General features: G+C 36.0%; 1 protein-coding gene across 3 annotated transcripts; it reads right to left on the bottom strand.

Annotated features, from left to right (window-relative positions):
• Positions 1 to 7,489, bottom strand: LOC105456488 (prohormone-3). 3 transcript variants are annotated; one of them, XM_011700560.1, is made up of 6 exons: positions 7,330 to 7,489; positions 5,379 to 5,570; positions 3,715 to 3,844; positions 3,410 to 3,559; positions 3,220 to 3,308; positions 1 to 2,882 (listed from the first exon to the last, which is right to left on the bottom strand). In XM_011700560.1, exons 2-6 carry the CDS (start codon positions 5,538 to 5,540, stop codon positions 2,739 to 2,741), a joined length of 675 nt encoding a protein of 224 aa, XP_011698862.1. In that variant the 5' UTR covers positions 5,541 to 5,570; positions 7,330 to 7,489; the 3' UTR covers positions 1 to 2,738. The 3 variants fall into 3 exon arrangements, with proteins under 3 accessions (XP_011698862.1, XP_011698863.1, XP_011698864.1); XM_011700561.1 differs by having other exon boundaries at positions 3,715 to 3,841; XM_011700562.1 differs by having other exon boundaries at positions 3,715 to 3,832.
• Between the last annotated feature and the right edge of the window lie 3,134 nt (positions 7,490 to 10,623).

Below are 10,623 nucleotides of genomic sequence, written 5' to 3'. Positions count from 1 at the left end.
TCTTGTATAATTAACATTCATATTTTATAGAATTCTCTTAAATGCATTAGGCATTTCGTATGATATGTTTTGAGTTCTCTTACACAGGTAGATTAACGTTTCCGGAAATATCGAGAGACAGTAGAGGATTGATAATATGTCTTCAGGGGCGATTGTAGCACCAGTGGCGTGGAAAGCAGCGGTTCGCTGAGAGATTTTTCTCTTCACAATAATAAGATAAAGAACAAGTTATTACGGATACTGAGATTGGAGCATTTTTATCATTCTTGTTTGCTGTTGTTGTTATTGTTGCTTGTTGTTGTTGTGTTGTGTTGTTGTATGCGAACGCGATTTCGAAAAACTCTTAACACTGCACTTCCCACGATTACACTTAAAACATCGTGCAATCGGTCTCAAACGATTATTATTTAACATTATACTTTCTCTGACGACATTAACGATTAATATTATGATGAATTTTTCCACAGAGTAATATTTCACATAACAATAGCCACAGATATGTATTGTATATTTAGTATTACGATTTCTCATTAGTATAATTAATAGAGCGATTTCCGCGATATTTATTATTCGACAGAGAGTGATTTCCGCGATTAATGTTTAACAGAGCGATTTCCGCGATTTTTAATAACTTCCTCGTCTTGGTACTTGCTTGGAATTTTATCTTTGTGTTTAAACGTTGAATACGCACACCTACATTTTGCCACTAAGAGTTTAAGTGTCTCCTTTTTTCCTTCGTTATGTGTATATTTATATATAACGCTATATCTCAGAATATAAGGTAGAGCGGAGAAAAATTTTTTCCCTCTTTGATATGCATCGTTTACAGTAGTGTAATAATTCTCCTACATTCTAAAATATGTCGTTTTCCAACTCCACAATTGTGACTTAGATTACAGAGTACAATATACACACCGACACAGTGTGCGAAGTTTCTTTTGGAGAAGGGTAGAGATAAATGTATTCTCGACGTGTAGAGTCGAGTTAAACGTCTAAGTACGATTCCTAAGGGTAAACTCGAAACATCAACCGTATTATAATATACTTGCGCCTCTCTCTCTTTCAGTTCTCTTCCCCCAGTAGAAAATATTTCTCCGTCATTAAAACCATCTGAATGACACCTTGCGTTTTCTTGCGACGTCCGCCGGACGACCGTGTAAAATGAGAAAGGACAAATAAATAACTTCGAACTGTGCGTTTGAATAATCAACGGAACGTACAGTGGCAGACTTATGAATAAACCTAACCGGTTTCTCGGAGCTCATTAGGGACTCTTAATTACTGACAGCTTCCCAAATCGTTCGGCTGATTTATGACTGTTACATATATTGAAACGTTTATTAGCGATAAAGTGGAAAACGTTTTCGTAATTGAAAAAATATCATTTGTTAGAAATGTACTTATTTTATTTGTGTCATAATTCCGCCATTGCAGACGACTTTTCTTGTCACGTCCCGCTGACATCTCGACTCATTAGAGTCTCTCGAGCCTCAATTAAAGATGTAAGTCAACTTGCAACCGTTGATAATCTTTCTGTTCCTTTTAGCTGCATTTTCTTCATTTTATTCAAGATTGCGAAATATTGCATTTCATAAATATGTAGAAGTTCAAAGCGCTTTCTAAAAAAATCCAAGGAAACATTTCAAATTTAGGAAACGTCTTTTTTAGAATTATTTAACTGTTTTCTTAGATTTTGATTGAGTTTTCATTTTAATACATGTTTTAACTCAGAAGCGCTTCTTGTATATCATATTCTCTTGCATAAGATTATTTTTGTTATTATTAAATTAGAAATTATTAAATAAATTTTGACTTTATGATACGCAATGAAAATATATAATGAAAATATATGAAAATGCAGTTGAAAGGCCTTTTGCAATTTGAATGATATTATCATTTGCGGTATCGACATCGAAAATTCTCAAATCATTGAAGAAAATCCCATTTACGATACAATGACATTGTTGTGTCAGCGTTCGTGCTCTATTGTTCTATTGCTTTAAAAAGAAATTGCTCTTGAAAGACAGAAGACTTTGACGAAATATCCTACAGATTAGCGTAACGAAAAATATTGTTGATTAATAGAATAAAATATAGTCTAATATGATACTGCGACGATAACAAGTACTCCACTTCTCCCTTTGTGCACGCCTCTCATTTATATCTTATTTCTACGACCGTGACTTACCGCGAATAATTAAGTGCTCCACTAATCTCCCTTTCTATAATTAAAAAAAAAAAAAGTTTAACCGGTAGACCAGTAGGTAAACCTTCATTCGAGCTTCCCTCTATACCATTTATATTATACCCTTTATATCTTACTTCTATATCATTTAAGAAACATCTTTGTCAAACGGCGCTCTTATGCATCAGCGCACTCTTTCTTATCATAACTACGCTAGCGTGTCCCTTATCCCTAGAGACCTATTTAGACGGCTTACAATGATATGTTATAGGTTTTTCAGTCGCGCTATACTCGAAGAAGGAACATCTTCGAAGTAACATCTCCCCGAGTAACATTTAATTCCACTTTTGTTCGCACGCTATTCGTCATACTTCCCGGTGTATCGTGGCGTGGAGTTAGAGTTAGGACTAGGAAGGAGATCGAGATAATATGTCGAATCGACATAGACTTAGACTTAAGGTATCTTCACAACGACTAAGAGAGGATTTGATTTTCTTGTAGCTTATCTTATACTGTATACTTTCCATCCGTCGTCGTGATGATGCGCGAGCGTTTAGGCGAACGGCATCCGCTTGTACAGGCGGTTGCCCTGTCCGGTGATCCGCTTCTCGCCGGAAGTGTATTGGATCACGGACTTTATCTGATCCGTCGCTACCGGGCCGATGCAAACCAGAGGGTCCTTGAAGTACGAGCATACCTGCCGAGATATTTCCACAATTGTTAGAATTGTAAAACAAGCGTTCTATTTGGCGAGATTATAAGATTTTACATTAACAGACGAAGAGTCATCAAATATCAGAGAAAAAAGTTTTTAGACAAGATATTGATAAAAAATAAATTACATTTTACAGGATTAAATACACCTGAACAAAACAGCAGAATTTAAAAAGATTTATATTTGCAGATCAATAATGATAAGATATTTCTTTTAACACGTGCACAACTATGCCAAAGAAATAAAAATTTTTTAGAATTTTTTAGAATATTAAATGTAATTACGTTTTACAATTTACATAATAGATACGTGTTGTTACCTTTCTAGGAGTTTGCCGATGTCGCCTTTGTAATTGGCAGCACAGCCCGCGGCCGATGTCACACTCGCTTGACATAGTGCACTCCTCATCTGTAAGTACACATCACATTTGCACGATAGAATCTTTTCATTATCTTACAGAACTACGTTCTGTATTTTAAAAGAGTAAAATATACGCTTTGTCAACGCACTGTATAACTTGTTCGAAGTGGTCGGCGGTTGACACGATTTTGTTTCGCGTCCAGGCATTTCGGCACACATTAAGCCGGTTTCGCAGTCGCTATCCCGTCTGCAAAGCTCGCCTTGTTTCATACCGAAATCGTAAATGCATGTTCCAACAACTGAAACATCACAATCGCGATTATCCTTTTATCGACAATTCAAAAAGTATATATGAGAAATAGAGGACCTTTATTATTTTTTATTAATTGAGAAGTGTTTAGTTAATTAATAACGAGAAACTGTCAAGTGGGGGATGTTTTTGACTTTGATTTACCTCCGTCGAGATTCACGCAAATGGATCCCGGGCAACAGTGGTCATTGTACACGCATTTCCTCTCGTAGCATGGTTCTTCCGTTGGTTCGACCCCTTCGTACATGCCACCGTATCCTTCCTGAAGCGACTGCTTTGTTTGAAATATATAAATTTAAGATCCTAAATGCAGTATTTAGGATCGTATACGCTCAACAACGGATTTTGAGATACACAAAATAATTTATCAGGAAAAATAACAAGCTGGATAGTAAAAAGACTTGTTTTCTTTTTAATTAATAATTAAATAAAATAGAATTGTTTGTTAGAGTAACTTCGTAATCTACAAGGAATGGTATTTTTTTCTTTGTTGATTTCAGTTTTGTTTTGAATCCATTTCTAACTATCTTACTCGTGTCCGTAGTTTTGCTGACTCAATGTTATCACTGTATCGCGTGATGCTTTTCTTTCATAAAGAGATCAAGTGTGAGTTGAATGATAATGCATTTAATGCCCTCTCGCTAGAGATTTATTTATGCATAATCTTGTTTAGAATATTTTGCAAATTTACTATTTTTCAAGCAAATAAAATAAGCAAATGATATAAGCAAAATATTGATGCGAATATGGAAGTGATAAGAATATATGAATAAGAAAATATTGGAGTAAGAAAGTATGACTCTGTATTTAATAACAAGAGAAATGTAACACTTAATTATACACGCGACGAAAAGAATTATCTGACTTAATCTGAAATAAATAAAGCTGCAAATTGAAATGTGCGCGGATATTATCGCGGGCTTTCGAGTTTGCCCGGAAGTTATAGCCCCTATTGCAGTTGAAACGTAGTAAAAGTTTCTATAGCAGCAGTAATTTCGCAAATATCGCGCTGCGGGGGCGATTCTGTTCAATCTCCGGATCGCAATCTCGCGGTTAATTCGCGGCCGAAGAAAAGCGAAATAAACGGCGCCGCTGGAGAATTCTTCTCGCGGTTACACAAGTGCAAGTGCACGCGGCTCGAAAATGAAGTATCGATCGTGCGTGACCTGTATTGCGGCACATTGTGTTGCTAATTAAATCAAATAATAAAAAGTTCAAACGGCGTTTAAAAAAACTCAGAAGGGCATCTAAGTAAACTGGAAAGTACGTACTTTAGATTTTTATCAGCCTACGTCTGAAACGTATTATGCGAAGAATGCTTAAAAGATTAAAACAATATTTGAACTTTTGTTTAGTCCTTCAGATTATTGAAAGAAGTCTGAAGGACGTCTAAAAGATTAAAGAATATTTTGAACTTTTAACTTTGACGTCTAAGATATATTTAAAGAGCACCTGAAAAATTAAGATCGGTATTCGTAAGTCTGTTAATTCTTATTTCAAGATCCGTCTTAAGTATGTCTTAAGATGCTCTATGATTGATTCATGACATTTTAAGATTGTTGACTTAAAACGGTTTAAAAAAAAAGTCTTAAAGAATTTTTATATTAAGTGTCAAGATTTCCAGGCCGTTAAAAAAAAGCCAATGAATAATGTTTTTTTGTACTTTCATCTTTGATGCCTAAAATATATGTGAAGGACGTTCGGAAGATTGAAATGTATTTTACACGTTTTTACGCCGTTTTTACAAGTCTAATGATCGCGGCAACACACAATCGTTACTTTTTCAAGGGCAAGGTCGCTTTTCTTACCTGCAGTAGTCCAGGACGGTTCATGTAGCCGCCGTGACTGCCGTAGCCGAGGTTAGACAGCATTTCGGGGCTAAAGCGGTTGAAGAGGCCACCCCATGCCTCGACACCGATATACGCCGTGTTTGCCACAAGCACTAACGTTATCACCGCACACGCCTTCATGCCGTTGGAGATGTACTGATCTTTGGCGCTCTGTAATCATCCGAGAGAGAAAGGGTATTCATCGCGTTAAAATCGATTTAAATTTATCAGAGAGACTCGATGCAACACTGCACATTATTGAAACGTAAAGAATATTAATTTATTACGTATTATTGCGCAAACACTTGCAAATGCATTATTTGTATAATTATTCCAAAATGATCGGAGAGAATAAATCTTTGAATCTGGAATTTATTGAAGTATATTTTCTAAGCGTGTGAAATTTATTTTATAAATTTCGCAATATAAGTATTCTCATAGAAATTCTCAAAGAAATTTGAAACTCTTTTTTAAATCCATAAAATTCTGACGGTTTAATTATTTTTTTAATACATAAATTTTTTACTATTTTGAAAATACAGCTGGCAGTAATGTACTGAAATTAGATTTGTCTGAAAGGCTCTACGTATAAGTAGATTATATTTATGACGTTGCTCGATGCAGGTCGCAAAGATAAGGATAAAAACAGAATATTTAAATTGCAAAACAGGACGAGGAGGAATTTGTTACCGTTTAGATTGGAATGAATTTCGCTCGATTTTCTCTTCCTCGTATTTCTCGCAAGTACATTTTATTTCCGTGTTGTTTGTGTTGGTTTTGTTGCAAGCAGCGATCCGTAAGACGCAGTTAGCCGTTAATATTGAACCCGTTTTACACGGCTTATCATATCAAATGCCGGTGATGTAATGCTTTTACTACTTTTCTCATAGCGATCTTTTCACGGTTGCCAGTGCGGTTTCATAATGCAAAAGCGATAATAGCATCCTCCATGCAAAGTCATCGATATTATTACTCTTATATTGATTTCTTTCGTAATTTTATTTCTTTCAAGTTATTTCTTATGTGGCATTGTTAGTAAGGTTCACTAAAGTTCACTATTAGTAACTTCACTGTGGTTCACATTTTGCATGATAATAATAATTCGCCGCGATATTAATTAAGCGGTATTAATATTAAAATACGTTTAGAAGCAATCGGTTGTATTTGTTTAACATAAATATTCAAAATTGATATGGTAGGCATTTAAAGAAAATTGTTTCATATATTATATCGTGATAGAAGCTAAATTGAATGCGTCAGAATCAAATTGCTTGTAAAAGATCGAAAAATGTAACGAGCTACATTCAAATTCTATTTCATATTTAAAGATTAAAAGCAATTTATGACCAACATATGATATGAATTACATTAGATCAATTCTAGCAATAACCTCGAATAATCGATATAATTCTTGTTTCACATTTATCTCCCTCTTGTCTCTTTTTATTCGCGATGAAATTTATTCGTAATATTTAGTGCATTATTTATTTCATTTATAAAATATATTATTATTTCATTTATAAAATGGATTGTAGATAAAATAGTAATCAGTAAGTTTAATGTGAATTTCAATTAAGTTTAATTAAATTTAATTTCCGATTTCTACAGCTCAAATTATATTCTTTAGTTTATCAAACTAATTAGGTCAGAAAGATATCTTAACACTTTTATTTTAACTTCAAATCGATAAACCAGTTAATTCTATGTTGATTGTATATTTTAACACTTTAACGATAACAGCTTTATCTAGAAGAAACATCGAGAATTCGTCTTATCGTCAAGGACAAGCTTCGAAAAAAAAAAGTGTAACATGCAGGACACTCTGGTGTTTCGTTCCAAAACACCCACAATGCAACGTCTACAGCATCATGACACTCCGAACATCGGAAGCACCCTTTCTATTGTCGAATTTAAGCCATGATTCACTTACGAAAAGTTCTTGCGCCCTGGCTCAGCCTGCCTGGAACGCCTTTACACCTCGGCCGGGCAGGATTAGCTACCCCTCGGTAGGTTCACACAAGCTCAACAAGTCCCCGGTGGAGTTTGCTGGAGGACTGAGTCCGTGCTGTGCTCGCTTCGGCAATCTATACTTCTACGTCGTTCCGGTTACCATCACACGGGCGCATATACGGTGACGCATGCGCCACCCGCCGCCGGCCCGTCTTCTTCTTCTATCTTTTTTTTTTTTCGTACCACCCTATCGCGACCTACGTGACATTTTGTTCATTCAGATCTTCTGCTTCCTCCATCCAGCGAGATAGGCTGACCGAAGGAGCTACTCGAACGAATCAAGCACTCATATTGACAGACGACGCATGCAGCATCGATAATGACGTGATCGAGTGCGACAATGGTATAATGAACCACTGGTTTTTCATTGAAAACAAGTTTTTGTTGGTTTTCGATCCAGGAATATCCAGCTAATACAATACCCTTTTTGCTGCTCGTGAAAGAAAAAAAATCCACAGTTTTACGTCGAAATCTCGCGATAAACACAATTTTTCTGATTCTCGCACGCGCGTACATTCATCCCTTTTTCTTTGCAAATTATTTATAATATACGCGATCTCTTTTGGGATATCGCTGCGTCGGCAAACGGATGTTCAAGAATTGCGATGTTCTTGTAACATACGGAAGAATGAGCAATGCACGTTCTGCGAAAGGTCAGAGATAACGAGTAATCTCGCTCGCCACTCGTGCGAATCCGACTTTGTGGGGGGTTCGTTGTATGTCACGGGATTTTTCTACCCGCCATTCTTAAATGCCCGCCGTTATATTTATCTCAGGACGTATCCCCGACAATCATGACAATCGGGTATTTCTACTTCGCGCGCCAGGACACGTTCCCTCCGTTCATCGGGCTTACCTTGCTCACTCCTCCTCGCACTCCTTACATCACCGCTAGTTTCGTTCTCTCTTGGCTGTATTGATCCAAGGTATCCTGATGTGCTCGCCGGGTGGTCGCTCCTGCTCCATATACTTGCCTTATGAATCCCCGCGTGCTCTTTCACACATAACTAGATGATTGCGAAGCAGAAATTGCCATTCGACAGCCTCGCCATTGTTTAACTCTTTCGAACCTGAACTCATTAAGAGATGAAATCCGAATTTTTCATGAAAATGCCTTGATATGATTGTCCATTTTTTTTCTTTTTTTTTCAGAAAGCTATAGAGTTCTCAAACTAGTAATTGAACTAGTTTTAATAGTTCTAAAAATTAAAATGATTTTTATTGCTTAAAAATCTTAGTGAAAACACTAATAAATAATATTTTTTTTTCTTATTTTGAGGAAAGTTCTTATTTAAGGAAAGTTTATTTAAATATAATATAAACGTAGTTAATATAAACTACAATTTGTACTAGTTTTATAAATATTACAAAATTTTAATTTAATTATTACTTTAAAAAACTTATAAATTATAATCAAGCATTTTCCGTACGATGTCCTCTACTCCTTGAACTTTAATCTTTTTTGTAACTAACAATTGACCTTGAATTCTAATGGCAGCGTTATTCTTCCTTTTTCCTGAAAAGGGCATTCAGTGAACATTTTCGCGGAGGAGGAGAACGATGAGTCCGTAGACGTGCGTAAATCTTTGCAGTGACAGGTCGCAAATACGCTTACCGTCTGCGATGCAACCACCTGTGCGACGAAATGCCAGAGTACGCAGGCGAGCGCATACATGCGTCCTCGTGAGTGCACCGGGTCGCGTCGTGTGTGTGTACGTACCATTAAATCGCCTCACTTCTTTCCGCTTTGACGTTTCGCGGCGTAACTTCGAACGTTACTTTGGCCTTGCGTGTCGCGGATAACAGGTCCCAGACTTCCGAGAAACTTCGTGTCCACTATGATGGAATATAAATGTATATTGTCTCGCGTCGTAAGAGCATGCACGCGCACGAATAAGCCGGGAATGATTTTGTATGACGAATACTCGTTTAGTGATCCCAATTACTTACGTGAAATTTATTCTCCTCTCGTACGTGGTCAGCTCTGACACGCCATTCAATGATCCTTTAAATCACCGCGCCCTTTTCCAACTAAACGAAAATACAACGCTGGCCGTTCCTACATGATTTACAAAATTTTCGTTTAAAATCAATCCAATTAATTCAACGTGTTAAATAATCTTATATCACGTCTGAAGGAATTTTTCTTTTGTGTATTAAATAACATTTTCCAATATGATTTAACATTAATTTCTCTCTATTGCGAAAAATTTTTATTCCGTAATATTCACTTATTATTTCTTATAAATTTTATCAATCTTCTATTCAAATATTATGAACTTAGAATTTATACTCTGTGTAATGTGTTCTAGATGCACAATCAAGAAATGCATTTTCTTTCTGCAATTGATACACACGATTTCGTAATTTCTTATCTCGCGAGGTTTACGAGGAGACCTATATTATCAGTTGTAATGCAACACTAATAGTGATAACCGTACTTCCGAGGAGCTTCTTCTACCCTGAATAGCCATATGTGTTTTACGCATGGCATAACGTATAATAAAGATTATATATTCATAAAGATTCTAATCGGTAGCACGACATTTTGTTCCCCCTATCACACACAAGCTGCATATTCTACTATTATCTCCCCATTTATCACATAGATGCACAGAATTAATGATTACAGCATAACGAGATGGCAAGGGGTTGCTCTAAGATTAACTTATTGTTAGAAGATATTTAACAGAAAGATATATTTTAGAAATTAAATATAATGGAAAGCCGTAGTTATTTTATAAAATTTTTTTTATATAATAAAAAGCGATCAAATTTTTGAAAAGCATAAAATGTTTTGCCTTTCGGAAAATTGTAGAGAACCGCTGGAGGCGTATTGTGATATTTGAATTTATTGGATATGATTTTGAATTCTGAAGTGATTTCCAATTTTTACCGTGGATTGCGAACATTATATAGAATTAGTACCGTAAAGACAGGTGCTTCGTGGTACATAACGCTAACGTTTGTAGATTTTTATCAGTGTCATGACCTTTCAGTTCAAGCACGTGCCAAACATGAGCGAAGAAAGATAGGAAGCACCGGAAGCAGCGACGTTATCATCGCGATGACGTTGTTCATATGTAATGATGATAAGTATATTAAAAGTTCGATCGATTTGGAGAACATTTGTCGCTATTTTTAATGAGAGCACCATCTCGAGGACTGCGTAATATGCACGGCGACGTGACGTCAAATAGTCGTTGATGTCTTT

This window comes from Wasmannia auropunctata, unplaced genomic scaffold (assembly GCF_000956235.1).
Source record: "Wasmannia auropunctata unplaced genomic scaffold, wasmannia.A_1.0 LD335650.1, whole genome shotgun sequence".
Taxonomy (NCBI): Eukaryota; Metazoa; Arthropoda; class Insecta; order Hymenoptera; family Formicidae; genus Wasmannia; species Wasmannia auropunctata.
This window is presented reverse-complemented; position numbering and strand designations above follow the sequence as displayed.

Excerpts from the sequence above, each read along its gene's own strand:
- LOC105456488 (XM_011700560.1), bottom strand. The coding sequence starts at position 5,540 with ATGAAGGCGTGTGCGGTGATAACGTTAGTGCTTGTGGCAAACACGGCG. Across the intron at positions 3,560-3,714 it reads TTGCGTGAATCTCGACGGAG|TTGTTGGAACATGCATTTAC; the intron begins GTAAATCAAAGT and ends GTGATGTTTCAG. Across the intron at positions 3,309-3,409 it reads CACTTCGAACAAGTTATACA|ATGAGGAGTGCACTATGTCA; the intron begins GTGCGTTGACAA and ends GTGTACTTACAG.